The sequence below is a fragment of the Acanthochromis polyacanthus genome, chromosome 23 (genome assembly GCF_021347895.1).
Source record: "Acanthochromis polyacanthus isolate Apoly-LR-REF ecotype Palm Island chromosome 23, KAUST_Apoly_ChrSc, whole genome shotgun sequence".
Classification (NCBI taxonomy): Eukaryota; Metazoa; Chordata; class Actinopteri; family Pomacentridae; genus Acanthochromis; species Acanthochromis polyacanthus.
In genome coordinates, this window is record NC_067135.1 from 13631708 (window position 1) to 13653501 (window position 21794).

General features: G+C 40.1%; 3 protein-coding genes across 7 annotated transcripts in view; all 3 read right to left on the reverse strand.

Moving 5' to 3' along the window:
* Positions 1-1285: 1285 nt before the first annotated feature.
* On the reverse strand, positions 1286-5567 carry LOC110967511 (signaling lymphocytic activation molecule-like; the record flags this gene model as incomplete). Its single annotated transcript, XM_051944222.1, has 8 exons — positions 1286-2036; positions 2121-2171; positions 2547-2597; positions 2700-2767; positions 2851-2866; positions 2947-3039; positions 3883-4176; positions 5255-5567. Coding segments are annotated over 8 exons (954 nt in total), but the record flags the coding sequence as incomplete, so codon positions are not given.
* Positions 5568-6780: 1213 nt separating this feature from the next.
* Positions 6781-16264, reverse strand: LOC110967514 (uncharacterized). Of its 5 annotated transcripts, none has more exons than XM_051943783.1 (10): positions 15877-16264; positions 15473-15748; positions 11691-11762; positions 10775-11038; positions 9950-10066; positions 9849-9864; positions 9678-9769; positions 9480-9530; positions 9336-9393; positions 6781-9158 (listed from the first exon to the last, which is right to left on the reverse strand). In XM_051943783.1, exons 1-9 carry the CDS (start codon positions 16202-16204, stop codon positions 9353-9355), a joined length of 1257 nt encoding a protein of 418 aa, XP_051799743.1. In that variant the 5' UTR covers positions 16205-16264; the 3' UTR covers positions 6781-9158; positions 9336-9352. The 5 variants fall into 5 exon arrangements, 4 of the variants coding, with proteins under 4 accessions (XP_051799743.1, XP_051799741.1, XP_051799740.1 ...); XM_051943781.1 differs by having other exon boundaries at positions 11457-11759; positions 15877-16255; XM_051943780.1 differs by having other exon boundaries at positions 11457-11762; positions 15877-16253.
* Positions 16265-21756: 5492 nt separating this feature from the next.
* The window catches only part of LOC110971739 (uncharacterized), a 157503-nt gene continuing 157465 nt past the window's right edge, over positions 21757-21794 (reverse strand). The window contains exon 35 of the mRNA XM_051944223.1: positions 21757-21794. Within this exon, the coding sequence (XP_051800183.1) occupies positions 21757-21794 (38 nt within the window).

Below are 21794 nucleotides of genomic sequence, written 5' to 3' on the forward strand. Positions count from 1 at the left end.
TGGAAAAATTTAGCGTGGTCCTTAAGTTGACATGTTTCAGACATTAGGTAATTTCCTTTGTTCTGAATATGATATGACCAAGTGGATTTTATGAGTGTATTTCTTTTCTTAGGGATCTTCATACACTGGACTGTCCCTTTCTCTTCTCTGTCACGTCATTTTCTATTTAAAACACACGCTATCAGTAAGGCTACATTCGGTTATAAGCAGCCTTTGGGCACGAAGCAAGACCAGCTGAGCTGTCAAGCTGCTTCATTCAGCCTCTCCTCATTCTCGGTGACACCCTGAAGTGTCACATAAACATGTTTGCTGACATTTCAAAAGAAGAAGTGACACAGTACCAGTGAAGTGATGCTGACCAGTGAGTCATTAATAAAACAGAACCAAGATGGAACAGACAAAGACACACCCTGACTGTGAAACACGAACCAGGCCAGTTCGAGAGTGCATGTCAAGTTATCGTACAGTTATGTTTTTACCAAGTTAGGCCTCCTCATTCTATGGAATATTTGAGATAAAAGAACAGGCAAATTTATCAGTGTATTTACTTTGTGTTCACTGAAGAAAGAGACAGAAAATGAGGAGAAAGAGACGAGGGAATGACTAGCAGTGACGACTCAAACCGATCAGGAATAAGACCAATAAAAAAGCCAAATTTTCTTTATTTAACATTAAACACTTACACAAATGAATTACATCTATATATGAATCAGAATGAGAGCCCAGTAAACAGAAGGGAACTCAAAGGAAAACCACAGGGCGCCATCATGTGGCTAAGAAGTAAACCTGCATGCATAAAATATTCCTATCAGTGTTTTGGATATGAGTCAGGGGAGCTGAAAGGAATGTACATACATGTTCCCTGAATTACTCTCTTTAACAACCAATCATATACAAAGAAGATTCTCATCCATCCCTTTGTAGCATCTTTCACTGTAAAATAATCATCCTGCTACTAACCCTGCAGCCTGTCTGACTGCACAGTTACATCAAAAACTTGCCTAACATGATAATGCCATTTTAAATGTGGTCTTCACTGATTTTCTTTATTGTTGATGATGGATCTGCAGCTAAACTAAAAAGAAAATTAAAAAACTGAAGAGACACAAGATTTTTGGAAAAATTGTTTGTTTCCTCTCATTCATTCATTCATTCATTCATTCATCCACTCACAGACATGATGATCACCTACAGCATTAACTCTTAGATGGCTCAGTGATCGGACCCTACACTCTTCCTTAAGCAGATCAAAAAGGCCCTGTATAAGAATCAATGCGTTTTGAAACATTTTTTAAATATTTTTATTTTTCACTTTTGTTTTTGCAAAGATTTTGAACACTTTGACAATGGGCAAAGAATGTTACACAGAACAGCAATAGAAGAATGTCAACATCCATTTTATTGACATTTTTACACTCTTTTCCTCCAGCTTTTGCTACTCTTTGTCCCTCCAACTTTGTGTACTTCATCACCTCTTATGATATTACCAATGATAACGAGCTTGGGGTAGCAATACAAATATTCCAATTTCTTTAAAAGTATAAAAGGTAACTTAAAAATGTAAATGGAATGATATCAAAAACATGTTTTTGGAGGAATAGCTGGAAAATGAAATTATAAATACTTTTCATTGCAAAGATTTTGCAAGAAAACAACCTCGCTGGATCATTTTTGACCCACTTATGCATCTAAGGGTTAACACTAAAATGTCATCAAGAGCTTGATTAGACTTTAAAATGAGCCCCAGTTTCTACTGATTGTGTGTTAAAAATGAAACAATAGAATCCAAGATGCACTACTTTGCATCTATCAGCAGCTGTATGCAGCATTTGTTTGGGCCATCATATCATGATAAAAGAGTACATGAGGAAGGAGAAGGTGCATGACTGAGCAGTAAACCGTTAACAGTCTGCACCAACATGACTAGGAAAGAACACCAGCAAAAAAACGTCCTGCTTTTTTTTTTGTCTACTCATTCTCTTTATCAAGATCTTTGGTCTGAATTGGTGTGGATGCAGCGTCATCTGGTGGTCCACCTGAAATAAGACAGTTTTAAATTAACTTGTTTGCTTAAAATACAACCTTGAGCGTTTCAACAGCTTAAGAAGCTCATACTATACCTGTAGCAGTGTCTTCACAGCTTCTCATTGGTTCATAGTCACAACCATCGCCTACGGATCAGAGATCATTTTGAAAAATCATGTGAAACAGAAACACTTCATCCCAATGATACAACTTTAAACCTGTAAAGGTATCAGAAGCTGTCAGACTTTAACATGATTGTACAGTCTCCTTATGCCTTACTGTCTAAAGAAATGCTATGCACCTATAAATTTGCATTTTACATCTGTTTGGGCCTCTGTCTTATTGAAAAAGGAAGCTAATGATTACGGAAAGGGTGTATGATTTACTCATTCTCCCCCTCAAGATATGAATTTATTGAAGATGCGATGTTACTGTATTCATTTGGTGGTCCACCTGAAATAAGAAGGTTTTAATTAGTTGAAGTCCTTAAGTTATTCCACTTTAAGAAGCTCAAACTCTACCTGTTCCAACATCTTCAGAGCCTCTCACTGTTTCATAGACGCTGCCATCACCTGCAAGTCAATCAGTGAATGTTTGTGAGTGAACTAATATCTGTTTGACTTTTTAAATGCAGTTTTATCCGACTGGAGAGAGCAGTGAGAAGGCAGACTGACCGTGGAGAAGAGAGGAGTAAACGTGCTGCTGACTTTGATCCTGGTGGATGTTTTCAGACTGTGCGGGCCTGAAATAAATACAGAATGTTTAAAAGTAACAAATCCAAAAAGAACCAGACTTAAAGATGAAACAAAGAGTGTGTGAACCCACCTGTTACACCGCACACCTGTGAAAAAGACAAGTTGTTTCAGTTTTTTTGAATAATCAGAGTCGTACAGAGCTAACATCAGCAACAAAACACCTCACCTTTTGACCTTATGAAGTGCAGCAGCGCAAGTAACAGCAGAATCACCAAAATTCCAACAAACAGCCAAATGATCAATGAGACAAGAGAAGGTTCTGCAGTAAGAAATACATTTTGTGTTAATTTCTTGAATTTTCCAAGCAACATAAGTGAAAGGTAAGAGATCAACCTTTTTTCTGAATAATAATTATTCAAAAATGACTTCTTTTACACAGGAACTCTAAAAAAAGGGGGGTTCACAAAATGCTTCAATCGACAAACCAGAAGACAACATGACAATAATTAAGATGAAGTGAAGATAACAAGACTACAAATGCAAAACAATGCTAAACACAAAATGTAAATGTGAAAAAATATAAGTAAAAATAATTAAAGCAGTGTTCAACAGAAGAAAAATAAGATTGCCATTATAAATTTACAAACAAGTTTAACTATTATGGTAAAAATCCTGCATTATTACAAATGAAGGTTGGTCTTTCAGCAAATGTAACTGCATTTCAAATATGGGCTTCAGTTATGGTGAATTATTATCAGCAAATTTAAGATCAAGAAGTTCAAATGATCAAATAAGACTTCACAATGCTAACAGACAAATTTACCAAAATGTTAAAGACTCTGGTTTCTCACTGTTAAGCTAACATTTGTGGTGTTTAGGTTTAATCCGCCCTTTAACTGATTCTCTTTCAAATCATCCCATTTTTGTCGGCAACTGTTAACCTTCCATGTTTCCAAAAATGCCATTTGTGTTGTAATTTAAATGGACACATGTGGAAATAATTGAGAAATTCAAAACTGAAAGCATCACAATTAAATGTCATGCTATACCAAGTATAATCAGAGACATTTTTGAACATATCTAGACATAAACTGCAACACAATGGCACGGTGAAAAAAACAATTGAAAATGCAACTAATAACTAATGTATTTTTGTACATACCTTTATCTTGTGGATTTTCGGGTAAGGAAGTATCATTGTTACATTCAAAGGGTGAGGATGCAGACTCCTCACTGACAGAGTTGGAAACTGTGCAGGTGAATGCGGTGTTTCCATCGTCCTCCTTGAAGACATGATACAGTTTGGGTCCAGTCCAGGTTTGGCTCCCCACAGTCCATGTGTAGGTGACAGTGCTGTCAGAAGAGGCGCTGCACTCCAGCAAAATTGTACAGGATTTATCCAAGGCATTGTGGGTGGAATTGATTTTTTTCACAACAGGCTTCTGAGTTATGGGTTCTAATGGGATAACACAGAGAGAAAAGCAGTTACTTTCAGCATATGTGCTGTTTGTCCAAAGTGCACATGCAAATGCACGACTACTCCCATCATTAACAACAGAAAAGCTCTTTTGAATCAGGTTTGTCTGGACAAAAACTATTAATTCCTGTCTGTTGTTAACACCTGATCTGAACAGCTCAGTCTATGCTGAGCAATGATCAATAAAAATCCAATAGAAAAAGAGATCCTGACTGACATAGGCTCAAAGGCCACATGATAGCAATCAAAATCGAAAAGCATTTAAAAAGTAACCACAAAGAAATAATATTGTGGACCACAATCTGCACTGATCAATGAATTTGTCAATAAATTATTTTAAAATATACCATACATTGAGAGGGACTTTGAATTCATATATAATGACAAGTGAACTCCTTTGCAGACACAGAGCTTTGGATTTGAACTATGATAATATTGCTTTGATCTGAGTGCAGTTGTGTGAATTATTTTGGATGATTGGTGGTGATATGAGACACAACCAGCATTTCACATTAATGTGTGATGGTAGCAGAGAGAGCACAGAAATAGCAGAAAACAAAACCTCGTGTTCAGTTCTCTCTGCTATAAATATGGTTAAATCTACTCTACACATAGATGAATTGATCAGTTATTTAGGTGTAATTGTCACTCAAAAAATAATGGTGTCTTACCATGAACCTGCAGAGGGATGATGACTGTTTCTCTTTGCTTGTCTCCCATAATATGCATGTTCTTTACAACTGTATGTAAACTTTTGTTCATGACTGTAAATGTGCTGAGCATTCATCAGCCAAAAATCGAAAGAGATTCAGAGATCCTGACTGATACAGACTCACACACCACAAGATGGCATATTCGACAAAGCATTAGAAAATATAGTGATGGTAGCAAAGAGAGCACAGAAAACACAAATAAAAAAGACAACCTCATGTGTTCAGTTCTCTCAGCTACCAGTATTGTAAAATCTGCTCTAGATGAATTGACTAGATAGATCTAATTGATAATAATTTATAATTTTATTAACAGTTATTAGGTTAAAAAAAATGTGGTGTCTTACCATGAACTTGCAGAGTGATGACGACTGTTTCCCTTTGCTGGTAGTTCACCTCTGACACAAAACTGAAATCCCCTGAATCTTGAAGCGTCAGTTTTCTCACGGTTAAGCTAAAGCTTGTTAGGTTGAAGTCTAATCTGTCCTTAAAATGATGTTTATTAGAAGCATCCCCATCTTTATCTGCAACTGTTAAACCTCCATATCTCCAAAACGCCAGGGTGACACCTTCAGTCGGTAAATCTGATGAAAGCTCCACAGTATCTCCAACTTTCTTATGAATGACACGTTTCCAACGGGAAGCTTCCACATCTGAAACATATTAGTTAAGAACAGAGTTTAAAATCTATGTTGGATAGTGCGAACTAAAGGCATTTTAACTGAATTAAGTGAAAACATATCCTCTAGGTCTAGTGTGCAAACTGTAACCATTTATGCACAATAACAGAAAGTAATACACAAAAAAATGTAGAAATCACGATGAGAACAATCAGTGGTGTCCTTCTGCCTGGAGCGGTGAATTAACTCTTAATTTGTGCCACAAAAGATGTGTTCTAAACAAAGAAATATAATCTGGTATATGTCTTTTCACCCACAAAGGGGCCAAGTAGAATTTACATATTGTCCCTTCACATCTGCTGCTGAACTCCAGGCAGTAAGGATCGTGATGAAATGACCAAAAAGCACAGAAGAAATGCAGATTGTGTAACCAATGCTGGTTACACAAAGGTAACACAAGAGTTGGCTTTGTTCTACACATGAGCACATCAATCAGTCAATTAATTTATATGTAGTAGTCACAAACTACCAACAAATATTAAAACACTGATAATGAAATTTTAAATATTTAGATTCACTCCCCTATTTCTCCATCTAATGTAATCTAATCTAATCTAATCTAATCTAATGTAGCCAACATCTCTCTTACTCCTGCCAAAGCATTTAAAGTATAGACTGTATTAAAATGTAATGTATAGTTATATTGTAAGGCTTAATAATAGAACACTTTACAGAGCACAACCAGGAAACAACTGAATAGACTTCCTGCTGACACATACTCTCAAAAGTGCAAAACATAACTGCATAAACAAAGAACCACAAAATACAACATTCTGTCTATTCATCGGTCATAGTCCTATTGCATTTGCAAACCCAAAAGAAGATGAAAGACTTGAGGTCTACTCCAGGTAACCATCTCCAAAAATGACAAGAACATAAAAATATTCTGCAGTCTTGGTCAAAATGCTGCAGGAGGCAAACAAATATTGCTCATGACAGCAAACACCCACAGATCGATAAGCAAAGGTGCACATACCATGGAGGCCGAGCCCAAGAACCAGCACAGCAATGTACGTGAAGGCTCTGCACACAGAGCAAACATGACCAGAAGCCATCTTCTGACAGTAGTGCTAATGTCTGTTTCCTCTTCCGGATATATCTAACTGTGTTCATTAACACTGACCACAGAGAAAACATTAAACGAGAGTGGGGGTGGTTTTTGTCAGCGAAGAAGTAGAACACGTAGTCTAAGCTGGGAGTAAAAATTTAATCATGAAAGTTACAGAAAGCGTACATTACATACAAAAGCACTGTTCTGTAGCAGTTTTATTGTCAATGAAACAACAGTTGTCTCAGATGTGAACAAGCCTTTACAAATAAACAAGTAGGCAGAGATGTAATGGTGAACTTTTCAGCAATTGTTTTAGGAAATTCAGCGACAACTGTTGAGTTCACTTTATTACAAACTTGGAATGTAATAAAAGAAAAAAAGAGATGCAGCCAAATGTAAAATCAATAGATTATATGACATTTCTCTAAAATAGCTTTTGTTCATTGATTTATATAAAGAATAAACTCTCAGTATAACCTTACTGTATCCTCATAGTCTGCACATTGCTCTTCATATACCTAAGAATAAATATATACAAGTACACACATTAAGCTCTGAGGAAGAACAATTTTTTATCAGATAAAATTCAGGAAAAGCTGGCAGACAGGGAGGCAGGCAAGCAAGCCTTCAAGCAAAGTGCCAAATTTACACAGCAGCTGTCGATAAATTACCTCGGCAATTAACGGCACAGTTTTTGTTGGTGTTCCCGCAAAGGGGAGCACTTTTTTCTAAGAATTTGAAACGAGGCATTGCTAAATTAACGCGAGCTACCGAGTTTAGCTCCAGCGAGCTAGCCAGCTAACGCAACACCTAGTTAGCCGTTGACGCTCTCTGCCCTGAACAATAACAGCAAGTTAACCTAATTTCTGATAATGATAAGCGATATCACTTCCACTGTAAGTATTACGTTCATCTTCTTGGCCTGAAATCTGATGTTAAAATTTGCACTATATGTGAAACATTTACATCTAAGAAGATAAGCCTGGAATCCAAATGATGATAAAAGTGACACCTTTCATATTTTACAACTTATTTTGACCAACGACCTAGCCTACATGCTGGTATAACCATGTTCAAAGTTGATTATAGAAAAACTGTGTTGAACATGAACAAGATTTTGGCTTTTGTGACACCTGACATTGATGTAAAATTGATTTGGTTCCATTGCTAAGGAATGCTGCAAAAAAAAGAACATGTTCAACAGGAAAAAAAATGGTAGACCTTCTCCATGTACTTCAAGGGCCTTTAACTCAGAAAATGTGTACAATATGAAGGTAAAATTTTGCATGGCTTCATTAATATACAAAAAAAATCTGTTGATTGTGAATTGAGCAGCACTGACTCTTCTATTTAATACCATTACTTATATGGTCTTAGACATCTCAAATACCACATCAGCACAAACACAAAAGCAGTATCAGCAGTTTTGCCATATATGCAAGTATGCAGAAACTAAATCCAGATCATAATTATTTAATGCACTGCCCGTCCAAAAATAATAAGTCACACACTCTAATATTTAGTTTGACCAACTTTAGCTTTGAAAACAGCACATTCACTGTGGCATCATTTCAATGAATTTCTAAAATGTCACAGCATTTATTTCTGTCCAGAGTTGCATTCATTTTTCACCAAGATCTTATATTGATGATGGGAGAGTCAGAGCACTGCGTGAAGTCTTCTCCAGTACATCCCAAAGATTCTCAGTGGGGCTGAGGTCTGGACTCTGTGGAGGACAATCCATGTGTGAAAAGAACGTCTCATGCTCCCTGAGCCACTCACTCACAGTGTGATCCCCATGAATCCTGGCATCGTCATCTTGGAACGTGCCCATGCCATCAGGGAAGATAAACTCCATTGATGGACAGACCTGGTCATTCTGTATATTCAGGTAGTCAGCTGACCTCATTTTTAGGGCACACAACTCTGCTGAACCTAACCCTAACCCCCACAGCCTGGTAGGCACTAGCTATGATGAGCGCATCACTTCATCTGCCTCTCTTACCCTGATGCTCCCATCACTTTGGAACAGGGTAATTCTGGACTCATCAGATCACATGACCGACCACATTTGTTCCTCAAAGATGATGGTTCACCGCTATCTTTCAGGTTTCAATAATGCGTTGGACGGCTCTTAACCTGATTTTAGTACTTTCAGAAATCTCCTTAGTTGTTTTCTTTGCTTGATACAGTCCAATATTTTCACCCTTCTGAAACAGATTAACATCCTTTCTATGACCACAGGATATGTCTTCCGACATGGTTTTTTAAGAAATAAGAAATTCCTCACTGCATCAGCTCGGGTTAAATAAGTTGTTGCAGCTGAAAGGTAATTATCCAGTGGAAGGCTCTAATCTATTTGCCTAGTTAAATCTAGGTGGTGACTTTTTTCGTACAGGCAGTGTATAAAATAAAAGAAAACTGTACAAATGTTGTCCAACACATAAACGTGAACGTTGCTTTTCACATTGTTGTCACTCAGTCTCTTCTTCTGCCATACAGTCACTTGATTTTATGGACCTGAAAGAAGTTACAATTAGTTCATCTGCATGTCATCATTCAACTGCCAGCTGTCAAAGTGGTGTCCAACAAACATTGTGGGCTACACAGACACAACTTCCTATGTATATGTCAAGATTTGCAGGTGCAATGACAATTAATATATAAGCTATTATATTTAATATTTTGTATACTCACTGCTCTTATTAAGACCTTCAAGCTGGTGTGACATTATTGTAGTCGTGGGCTGGTTCATCTGTAATAATAATGTTACATGAGTTTAGTTTAGTTGATTATAGGAAATATATTATGTGGCAGCTCTACATTCATCAAAGGTTATACCACTCCCAGAATTTCCAGAACGTCTGATTGTCTCATAGGCAGAAGCATCACCTACAGGTCAGTGAAAATCAAGACAATGTTATATTAGTTACGCACATGAGCTTTGGCTTGAAAAAAAAGGAAGAAGAAGAAGAAAAAAAAACAATCAAACCGGGTGTCGTATGACATTTTTGTGAAAATAAAATAGTAAAGGCTGACCGTGGAGAAGAGATGAGTAAGTCTGAGTTTCATTCTGGTTTACTGTTTGCAGTGCAGCTGAGGCTTGATTCATGTTCTGAGACGGAGAGAGTCTAAACCATAAAAAAATAAATAAGGATCATACAAAGTATTGTTGTAATGCTCAAAATATGTAAAAAGTGCTGTACCAACCTGTTACAATGTGGATCTGTTAAAAAACATAAAAAATGTTACATTTTTTGAATATTATATTTCAGTAAATTTTGATGAAAACTGATTGGCAAAGAAGTCACCCTTTATCTGTCTGCAGCAGCACAGCAGTAGAAGCACCAGGATCATAGTCAGGAAAACTCCACTAAACAGCCCAATGAGCAACGGGACTGTAAATGAGGAGCTTTCAGGACTGGAGCCTGCATGTATGAATTGACAATAAAACATACTTCCTTTATATGACAGTTTTTATGTCACCATGAGTTCCAAAAATCATCAGATAATGATAATGAGGACTCCTATCACTCAAACCCCAAAAGAGTGCACATATCTTGGGCACAGTGGGTAGCTCAACGAAACATATTAGTGTTAACTGATAAATGAGCACAAAGGTCAACTGAGTCCTAATGATAAATTGTTGCTACAATCTTGATGAAAACGCAATGGAATTAATAAACCTAATCCAATTCTCTAACTACAAACATAAAATCTACAGATACTGGTGGATGATAGTTGTGAAAACGTGTACTTAGGTTCACTCAACAGGACCACAGATTATGATATAATCAGATATATTTCTTCCTCAAATTTGAATGTGTAGAAAAAAACAGGCAACTGTTCTACAAATTTTCTCAAAGTACTTGTTACATCAAGCTTACATTTCAGACACCATTTTCTAAATCCAGATTTTATGATGAAAAAGTTTCAAACAAATAGATGGTCGAGCCAAAGACCTCTAATGATTTAAGATGGAATAAACCAAGCACAACCTATTTGATAACTGACAATTACTGTACAGACCATCCTGAAATCCCCAGGACAAACAATATGTTTGATGTTTTCACACTTTCTAATTCCCATGCTGAAAATTGTAACATTGATAAAATACACATAAAGGAATAACTTACTCTGTCCAGTGATGTTGACTGCGTTGCTGAATGCTGATCCAGACTCACACCAGTACACTACAGTACCGTACAGCATCAAATTAACATTACATGTTGATCCACTCATTGTTCCAAAGACAGAACAGTGGAGCAGGATGCCATCACCAGTGAGCATTCTCACTCTCCATTTAGTGGAGTTTCCCTCACAGCTCAGTGAAACAGATTTAGAGACAAAGTGCTGCACTGTGTCAGGATTCACTGTAAGAGACGCTGCTGAATGAAGATCTGAAACAATGAACAATGACAAAGGATCAAATTGTAGGACATATCATATTTAGTGATATTAAAATAGTGTGGAAATATTAATTTTCCTATGGAAAAATACATTAAACAAATACATCATGATGGAAACTTCTGAATTTAAATTAAAGACAAACATGTTTCAATTCAACACAACTATTTTACAACAAAATATAAAGCACTGCAACACTTTATATGAGAATATCTGTTTTTATAAAAACATTAAAACCCCAAAATAAGAAGTTCATTGGGTCACGACAATCTGTACAATTCTTCCTTTGTAGAAATATAAATGTATACAAAATTGGATACTGCTGAGTTCTAAGATTTGTTTGTCATGAAAAGGCTGCAAAACTCAAGCTGTAAAGAAAGAAAAAATGCAGTAAACAGACAATAAACTGACCTCCAGACCAGACAAACTTAGGTTCACTGTAATCAGTGTAATACTCTGGGTCTCCTCTTCCAGCTCTACATGTAAATCCTGCTGTCTGTGTCTGTCCATGAATAATGAAGGAATCTTGTTCAGTCCCGTTGATGCTACCAGGCAGCAGCTCATAACTGTAGGAGGTTCCTGATAGATCAGGAACAGCCTGATACCAGTAGAACCTCCATCCTGCAGACGGATGTTTACACTCACAGCTCAGAGTTACTGAAGTTCCAGGACTCAGCCATGATGGAGACACAGTGAGGACAGCTTTGGGTTTATCTGCTGGAAAGAGATTTTCCTATAGTTAGAACATGTTAGTATGTGTTGCTGGTTGATTACATGTTAGATCTTGCATGTTGATTTTATTTCTCTGCTGGCCTGCTGGGTCCAAAAATATGCAACAAATATTTAGTGGTATTATATACAAAACATCTTTTCACAGTTTCAGCTGAATAGCCATAACTGGTGAATTATGATGGGACTTACTGTCCAACAGTAAAATACTGAAGGGCTCACTCCAGTGTGCTGAAGATTTTTGTGTACTTTTCATGGTGTCTTTACACTTGTACTCTTCTAAATCTGTTCTAAGTCTCTATGCAGAAAATGTTTCATGTTCCCCAACAAGTGAATTCACAAAAACTACACTAATTTCTACGCTCATTTTGAAGACAAAACAAGTAAATGCAGTCGCATGAATTATTTCAGGAGCTTAAAAACATTAAGTGTGATTCTAGATCCTAACAATACCTGCAGACCATGTGAATGTGTCACTAACAGGCTTCTCAACATCCCCACCAGATTATTAAGACATGGGTTTATCTGACGGTTATTAAAACTGTATATCCTGTAAAATTAATGAGCTGCTTAGATGTATTCTGGCATGTCAAATAGTTTTAGTCTTATTTTTTCAGCTGCAATCCTGGCAGCGTACAGTCTCAGAGCAAGTAAAGAAAGATGAACAGAAAAACATAACTCGTGCTTGATGCATTTCTCACCCGTTCATGCATTCAGCCGACGGCTCCCCGGCTCCAGTTCCAGAGAGCCCCCACGCTAACACTCCGCCTTCTGTCTACATGGAGGCCATATTCCTGTCATCCACTCCCCAGAACCAGACCCCGAACCAGACCCAGATCTCGGTTCCCCAGAACCAGACACCGACACAGACCCAGACCTCCGTCTCCTAGAACCAGACCCCGAAATAGACCTATGCTCCCCAGAACCAGACACATACACAGACCCAGACCTCTGTTCTCCAGAACCAGACCTAGACCCCGATTCCACCAACGGAGGACTCGGCTGACACCCTGCCCTGGACCCAGGGCTCCTCCCTTGTAGTTCTCCTCTCCTGTTTAGAGAACAGCATATACTTTTACGCATTACGCGACCTGCATGACGAGTGGAGGAAAGACCCCAGGGAGGAGACAGTGGTCCGGGGTCTTAGATTAGCGGTTCAGCGACCTGGGTTGATCAGCTATCTACCTGACTACATTCAGGAGTTCCTGGACGCCCCCCTGTTTAACTTGACCGGCCCTTTAAGACTTACCCCTGGCAGCCAACAAGATCCGGATTCCCCGCTACAGGAAGAACCACCCGCCGAGAGACCCAGCCGCCATAGACACCGTGCCAGGAGGTGCCGTGGCCCCCCGGTTCCAGCTCCGGAGGGTTCGGGCACCTCCTCACTCTCTGATCTGGCCCAGACCTCCATGGACACTCTGGCGGAGGTGGTTGACGTCCCGTCTCCAGTCCCTGCAGTGGTTGACGTCCCACCTCCAGTCCCTGCGGGAGTCGACGCCCCGCCTCCAGTCCCTGCGGGGGTCGATGCCCCGCCTCCAGTCCCTGCGGGGGTCGACGCCCCACCTCCAGTCCCCGTGGGGGTCGACGCCCCGCCTCCAGTTCCCGTGGGGGTCGACGCCCCGCCTCCAGCCCCTGGGACCTCGGCAGCCTTAGAAAGGCTTAAGGGGCCCTCCTGCCGGAGCGGCCCCTCCTGTCTGTCCGGCCCCTGGGGCGCCCGCCGGAGCGGCCCATCCTGTCTGTCCGGCCCCAGGACCGCCTGCCAGAGCGGCCCCTCCTGCCGGAGCGGCCCCTCCTGTCTGTCCGGCCCCCGGGCCGCCCGCCGGAGCGGCCCATCCTGTCTGTCCGGCCCCCGGGCCGCCCGCCGGAGCGGCCCATCCTGTCTGTCCGGCCCCCCGGGCCGCCCGCCGGAGCGGGCCCTCCTGTCTCACCGGCCCCAGGACCATCCTCTGGAACGGCCCCTCCTATCTATCCAGCTCCTACCTGCCCAGTCCCCGCCGGAGCGGTTCCTCCTGGCCGTCCAGCCCCGGGACCGCCCTCCTGAGCGGTCCAGCCTGTCTGTCCAGCTTCCGGGCCGCCCTCCAATATGGCCCCTTCTGCCTGGCCAGCCCCAGTCTGTCAAGCCCCGGCCCGTCCGGCCCCAGCCTATCCTGCCTCAGCCTGTCCGGTCCCCAGGCCGTCCTCGGGGGTCGACCCTCCGGCGAGTCCAGCCCTCGGAAGCGGACCCTCTGGCCCGTCCGGCCTCGGCCTGTACTGCCTCCGGGCCGCCCCCCTGATCGGACCCTCCAGCTTGCCCAGCCTCTACCAGTCCGGTCCCCTGAGCAAACCCTCCGGCCCACTCATCCCCGGCCGGTCCAGCCTACAGTCTGTCCTCCGGAGCGGACCCTTCGGCCTATCCATCCCCAGCCAGTCTGGCCTACGGTTCGCCCTCCAGAGCAAACCCTCCGGCCCACTCATCCCCAGCCAGTCCAACCTACGGTCCGTCCTCCGGAGCGGACCCTCCGGCCTGTACCCGCTGTACCACTTCTACTATATATATACTTGCTTCCTGTGGTCTACTGGGCGCTGGGCTCTCTGCTCCTGGTTCCAGCTGCCGACGCCCTATGCACCATTTATGTTAGTTTCTTTTGTTAGTGCACTTTACAACACCTTGCACCACATCATTTCCACACAACCACATATACACTACTGATAGTACAGACAAGACACACCTCATGCTTCTAATTATCCTGTGTTTATTTTACTTGACAAGAAGTTACTTTGATTATTTTGGAAAAAATATTCCTCTCGTTGCTTTGTCATGGCCTTGGAGCCGGGTTATGACAGAGTGTCCCAGTCTGTTAATACCGCTGACATTTACTTTCAGAAAGTTTAGACTATAACACTATAGTCTTTCATCTTGTCACTGCCGGTGTTTTTACTCTATTCTGCCATCACATTTCCTACTATTTTTAAAACAGCCTTTTCCTTTATTCTACACACCAATAGACTTGAGACTTTAACTGAGCTCTGGCAGACCACTCAGTCAGCATCAACTTTTTCAGTCAATTTTGTCACATTCATGTTTGTCCTGTAATTTAATTACTGCCCACATTAATGAATCAGTTATATGCAGTACAAAATTATTTTAAAAGTACCTGTAAGCATCTTACTCTATCACCCAGTCACAAAACACATTCAGACCTAATTGAACAACAACTTAAGCCAACCTGACTGCTATTTTAAATATAGGGGAACTGAGGACAAAAAACAGGCTAACACTCAATAATATACCTGTGAAAACTCCAGATTGCAACTATGATAGCTTTTCTCTATTTTTTTTTTAACTTGCATTGGTCCACTTTAGGATAACATCAGCTAACTCATCTCAATAAACTCTCAAAACAGTTATAAAAAATTCCTATGGTTCACTTTAGCAATAAAAGTTTTATTGTTGTTCTCTTCTAACTACAGTACATTCTTAATCTAAGTGGTTCTGTGTGGGCCGTACATATAAAAGCGTTTGAAGACATAAAGGGACAGATCACAAATGGCACTTTTTGTATAAAACCCGGAACAGTGAATGAACATAGTGGCTGCTTTCTGGTCAAACTGTCAACTACTGACAATCGGGTACAAAATAATAGGATGCAAAGTCTTTGTAGAGTGCAATAACAATTGTGCTGTGAACTTTGACAGAACAAACAACAAACATGACTTACCTGATACTGACAAAGTGACGGCTTTACTCCACTCAGTTGAAGAATAGGAGTCATCTCTGAGTCTACCCCTACACATGTAGGCTCCACTGCTGGACTCTGAAACTCTAAATGTGACGTAGTTCTCATCTTTCCAGTCTACATTTAACCCAGGTCCTCTCCAGTCATACACCCACTTGGTGGTTTCACCTCCATGGACCTCACATGTCAGAGTGATTCTTTCACCTCTGAACATCTGAGTCCAGTCTGGTTGTCGTCTTAGAACAGCCTCATTGGAAACTGTTCTCAGAAACAACAGTTAGGGAAATGAAAAACAATATCAGAAGAGAAATTTTCAGTTTCACCACAGTTTTAACTGTCACCATCAAAATGTGCATTTTTTAAAAAATCTAAATGACTGAACTCACAGGTTATCTCAATGGTGACAGAATCACTTAGATCAGTGTAGTAATCTGGTTTTCCTCTTCTTCCTATGCACCGGTAGATTCCTCTTTGTGATACACTGATAACTCTGTTTTTTTCATCATTTGTTCTAACTGGATCCACCAGAACTTCAGAGGTTCTCTGAGTACGTCTGTACCACTGATATTTCCATCCAACAGAGTTCTGCACAGAGCAGGTCAGTGTCACACTGCCTCCTACTGGTATGGTTGTTGTTTCTGCTGTCAGTGTGGCCCTGGGTCTAGCTGTTATAAAAAGCAAACAAAAAAAAGTACATGCAGTGAAATTTTTCATGTGCAAAGTTCAGCTATGTTTTCTGTTATTTTAAACTGCTAAAAGGAATTAACGGAACAATTAAATATCACATTGGAACTTGAACTAAATATTTAAGTTGAATATTTGTATGTACCTCATGACAAGACAATGATGTAAAAACAGTCAGTGAAATGAGGAGTCAATTAACTTAGAAATTACCCCCAAAAATCTAAGTGAAATATTTAAATAGCAGGCTGTTCCACCTAGGGTGAATTTAATAACAACAACTCACAATCTGATTCGGTGTCTATTGACCCCACCTGCCTGCATGCATCTAACAATGTCTGGGCATAGTCATAAGGAGACAGAGGAAGGTTTGCTGTGGGATCTCTTCCCAGACCTGGATCAGGCCACCAGTGAGCTCCTGGACAGCCTGTAGGAACCCAGGGCCACTAACCCAGCATAAAGACCAACGATGACTATAAGGACTTCATCTCAATATCAAACAGTAATCAGGGTACCAATGGTTAGCACATAGAGGTTTCAGCAACACTCCAAGGATATGCCTGCCCAGACCATCACTGACCCACCAACAAACCAGTAATGCAGCATTACGTTGACCAGATCATCTCCAGACTCTTTCATCTCTGTCACATGCACTCAGTTTGAACCTGCTCTCATCTGTTTACACAACAGGGCGCTAACAACAAACTTGACAATTTTGGTGTTCTCTGGCAAATGGTAATCAAGTTAAATGGTGCTGAGCTGTGAGGTCTCACTAGAAGATGTCGGGGCCCTCATGAAATCTGTTTGACAGTTTGCTCTAAAACATGCACGAGTAGTCCTCTGGAGGTCATTTTGTAGGGTTCTGGCAGTGCACCTCCTGTTCTTCACAGAAAGCAGCAGATATCTGTCCTACTGATTGGTTGTTGCTCTTCTATGTCCTTGTCCAGCTCCTCCTGTCTATCTTCTTCATGCTCATAAGACTATGGTGAGAGAAAAAGCAAACCTTACACTTGTACACACAGATGTGCCATCCCAGAGGAGCTGGACTACTTGTGCAACTTCACTTGGCTTCAGGTATCTTCTCATAATACCAGCAGTTATAAGGGCACTCACAAAATGTAAAACGAGACAGAAAAATCAGTCAGGAAGTATACAGAAAGAAATGGTCTGTGACCACCACCTGCAAAACAATTCTGCTTTGGCGGTTGTCTTGCTGTTGCCTCTCCTGTTCAACTGTTGAAGAACTTGCGCTTTCTAACTGCACAGATGGATATCCAAGAAGCTTAGTTGAACTGATGTTTAAATGTGACAATATGGTTCTCCCTTAATTTCTTTGAGCATTACAGTTTGCATATTCTGTCTGCAACAGGTGTTACTGTACACCGAAGAACGTACATGAGTTAATTCGAGATAACAGCCCCAGCACAGTGTATTCTCTGATAAAACCTAGAAAAATACACTGGTTTTACAGAATTCTAAATAATTACACAATATAAATAATTCTGTGCACACTGTAGTACATAATTGGGATGTGTATACAAACAGATCATAAATTTGTGTTGTTGGTCATGTTAAAACATTAAGGACTCACCTGAAACAGTTAGAGAGACAGTGTTACTGTTCTTCGTATAATAGGAGCTCTTCCTGCGACCAACACACTGATAATCACCACTGTTGCGTGCAGACAGGGGTTCTAATGTGAAGCGTTCATGCATATTGTAGCGAACAAATTCTCGTCCATCCTTGTTGATCTTGTATTCCCAGTCTGCATCTTCTCCTTCATTCATGTCACATATGAAGGTCACAGACTCTCCAATAAAAAAAGTGGACCAGTTGGGGTCAGTCGTCAGCACAGCATCTAGAATCCAGTACAAACACATTTTTGCACAAATAGTACAAATGCAATGAAAACACACATTTATGATAGGTACAATCTGTTTAAATGTATATAATAAAAATTATAGGGGGGAAAAAGCAGGAGAAGGATGTAATTAAGAGTTAGACAGTATGAGGAGATTTATACTTTGTGAAAAATAAACACAAAGAGAAAACTGTTCAGTCACCTTGAGCTTGTCCATTGGAGAGGAGTGGAAAGAACACTGCAAGAAAAGGTAGAAACTTCAGACATTAACAGGAAACTCAAATATTTCATTGAAAAAAGACAATTTAGGTATTTAAGAATGTCAAAATATGACTGCATATAATATGTAAAATAGTCATCCACTCTCATCAGTCAAGTTAATAAAAACCACGAGTCTCCTCTATTTAGTATTGCAAAAAATGGAACAAATAACCAATACTGTTCTTATCTGTGTGATCTGAACAGAAAAGGCCAGTTATGTACTCACAGAAGAACCACAGCTCACAGGACAAAGCAGGACTCATCCTCGCGTTCAGCCCAAACACCTCAGAAATTCTAGTGTACAGAGTAAAGAACTGTGGGGACAAAAACAGAAGTTACATTTCATTTAAATTCTGGGTGTGAAGTTCTTTTCTGACTTCTTCAGCTCAATTCTGCTCCCTTCCTTTTACACAAAACTGCGTTTGACCACAGAATGATTTCACATTTCTACACTTCCTCTTGGGCACAAAGGAAACATCTTAGACTAATCCTCATGCAAAAGTTTTGTCTGTCATTAAATGAACTACAAAGTAAACAGACAGTATTTTTTCACATATACAGAACATGAGACCACTGAAGACAGGACAAGACATGAATCACTACATTTTAACTGTAAAACACGAGAACACTTTAGAAAGAGCATTATGGGAAGCATTTCAATGAATAACTGTGTAAAGGACTTCTGCATTTGAGCTTGAGTCAGATCTTTAAGTAAACAGTGTCTGACATCTAATTGGCTTTTCTTGTTCTGTTTTTGTGTATTTGTTAGGAGCATCACTACTTTCATTACAGCTACATGTATCCATAATAAACTCATCTGTAACACAAATTCTTTTGGAGCCCTAAAGTAACAGTTTTGAAAACATGCTTTTTTTTGTCTTTATATAAATGAGTTAAAACTGCTGCAGAAACAGTTTGAATTTCTCAAGATCGGTGATGAAATATTATTTTGCTTCCTGCCACAGATACCATCATCCTGTAGGCCAGTGATTCTCAGCCCTGTTCCTCAGGACCCCATGTCCTGCATGTTTTAGATGCTTCTCCTCTTCCAACACACCTGATTCAAATGATCAGCTCGTTATCAGGCTTCTGCAGAGGCTTGATGACGAGCTGATCATTTGAATCAGGTGTGTTGGAAGAGGAGAAGCATCTAAAACATGCAGGACATGGGGTCCTGAGGAACAGGGTTGAGAACCACTGCTGTAGGCTACTGCTGCCTTACAATAGGTCACTAATGCCTGATGCAACTGTAAAAGGTTGCTGACTAACAGTCCAGGTTTTGAAATATACAATGAATACATTTCTATATACAATTCAAAGTTTGCACAGACACAGATAAAACAGCGGTGTCAGACTCACCTACATCAGTTTTGAACAGCATGTACTTCAGTACACAACAGTAGAATTTACATCTGAAAATAAAGTCATTCCGCAGCCTACATCACAAAATTGTAGCTTCATTACTACAGTCCCTGACAAAAGTCTTGTCGCTTCTCTTAAGTTGTAGGAACAACAAATAACAACTGGACTTGTAGTTGATCAATTGGAATCAGAAATGGCTCATATGAATGACAAAACTCTCTAGATTATATTTATCATGCCAAAATAAAGTTTTGTATCATTCATTGAGTTTTATCATTTAATTAGGACAGAAAGGTCAGATTTTGCTTGGACAAAAGTCTTGTCGTATACAAAAATAATGTTGAAATTATACATATACCTTTTCTGAATACACAACTATGCTATAAAAACATCAGAACATTAAGGCATGGAGTCTTGCAAAAAAGAATTAATATTGTTTATGACTTCCAGAGCTTGGAGGACTGCATCCATACGTCTCATCAATGACTCAAATAACTTATTGATAAAGTCATCTTAAATGGCAAAGAAAACAGTCTTGCAAGGCTCCCAGAGTGCATCAAGATTCTTCAGTTTCATCTTCCAAGCCTTCTCCTTCAGCTTACCCCAGACATGCTCAATAATGTTCATGTCTGGTGACTGAGCTGACCAATCCTGGAGCTCCTGGAACTTCTTTGCTTTCAGGAACTTTGATGTGGAGGCTGAAGTATGAGAAGGAACGCCATTCTGCTGCAGAATTTGCCCTCTCTTATAGATTGGGATGTAATGGGCAGCAAGAATTTCTTGATACTTCAGGCTGTTGATGTTTCCATCCACTCTGCAGAGCTCTTGTACACCCCATACCGGATGTAACCCCAAACCATGATTTTTCTTTCACCAAACTTGACTGTTTTCTTGGTGAATCTTGGGTCAGTCCGGCTTCTGCAGGATTTGCGTTGATTGGGATGCAGTTCAATGGATGATTCATCAGAAAAATCAATCTTCTGCCACTTTTCATTGTCCATCCTTGCTGCAAGCTGTGGACCTTGACAAATGTAACACGATTTGTTGTTGTCTTTTGTCTAATGCTGGTTTCTGTGCACTAATTTGACCATGGAGAACACCGCATGAGAGAATTTGACAAACTGTTCTTGTAGATGCATAACAAATGCATAATACCGATTAAATAGTTAACGCAGCTGCAAAAGCAACATCACCTATGATACACACAGTTACATCAATTACAGGTACACTATACTTTTTTCGCGCAGTATCTCCTCCAAAAAGTAAGCTATACTTGCCGTTAGCTAGTCCTTTCTGTCAAACCAAGAAACGCAAAAGTTACGATTTTGTCTTTTTTCCCGTTGAGCTATTTGAACATCGTTTGGCCGACGTGATCCCAGTCTCTTAACTTTCAGCGTTTCCTCCAAAGACATTGAGGAAAATGGACAAGAAAGCAAATAATCCACCTCGTTCATGCTAACGCTCATCATAGCTTAACTTTGTCTCCCTCCTTCCTAACTCTGGCACAAATAGCAGCACCGCTGTGTCAACTCGCTGCTATTGGTCAAAAGTCAGTGGCCTTTGGGCTGACTGAAGTTAGCCCAAATGATCAGTAAATCACGGGGGCGGGACATGACACCTGTCAATCACTTACAAGAACGAAATGAATGAAAGCGGACTGTATCTGCTGGGGCTGTAAAAAATAAGCCCATTTAGAGATATTCTATGTTTTTCTTTTGACTGATTGATGCTGTTGCTACCTTTGGTTTCACCTAAACTTAAAACAATCTGTTGTAAGTTATTTTAAAAATAATTTTCTCATCTTTTTTGTGTTAGCTTGGGAGGGCTTTAGCCCATTTATACCAGCTGTCCTTGTCTATCAGTCCATTTTCACACCATTATTTCCAAACACGATACACACGAGATGTTTTCCCCTTGGGGATCAATAAAGTATTTCTGTTGTATTTTAATCTAAAATAATCTATGTCTGCTCCTAAATAGATTGCTGAAGCTAAAACTCACCATCAACTTAAACACTGTAAACTACTCTATGTTACACACTGGTAGACAGTATATTGGAGTAATTCATTCAAACAAATTGAACAGGAACTGATTCTGAAGGTTATAGACTCTCCAGTGTATAAAGGACCAGTTTAGCAT

What these genes read in the sequence shown, in the direction of transcription:
- LOC110967514 (XM_051943780.1), bottom strand. Translation starts at nt 16,204, where the DNA reads ATGAAAAATTTCACTGCATGTACTTTTTTTTGTTTGCTTTTTATAACA. An exon ending in CGTCACTTTGTCAGTATCAG is followed by an intron (nt 11,763 to 15,472) that starts GTAAGTCATGTT and finishes ATCTCTTTCCAG; the next exon opens with CAGATAAACCCAAAGCTGTC. An exon ending in TTCTGGAAATTCTGGGAGTG is followed by an intron (nt 9,394 to 9,479) that starts GTATAACCTTTG and finishes TTATTATTACAG; the next exon opens with ATGAACCAGCCCACGACTAC.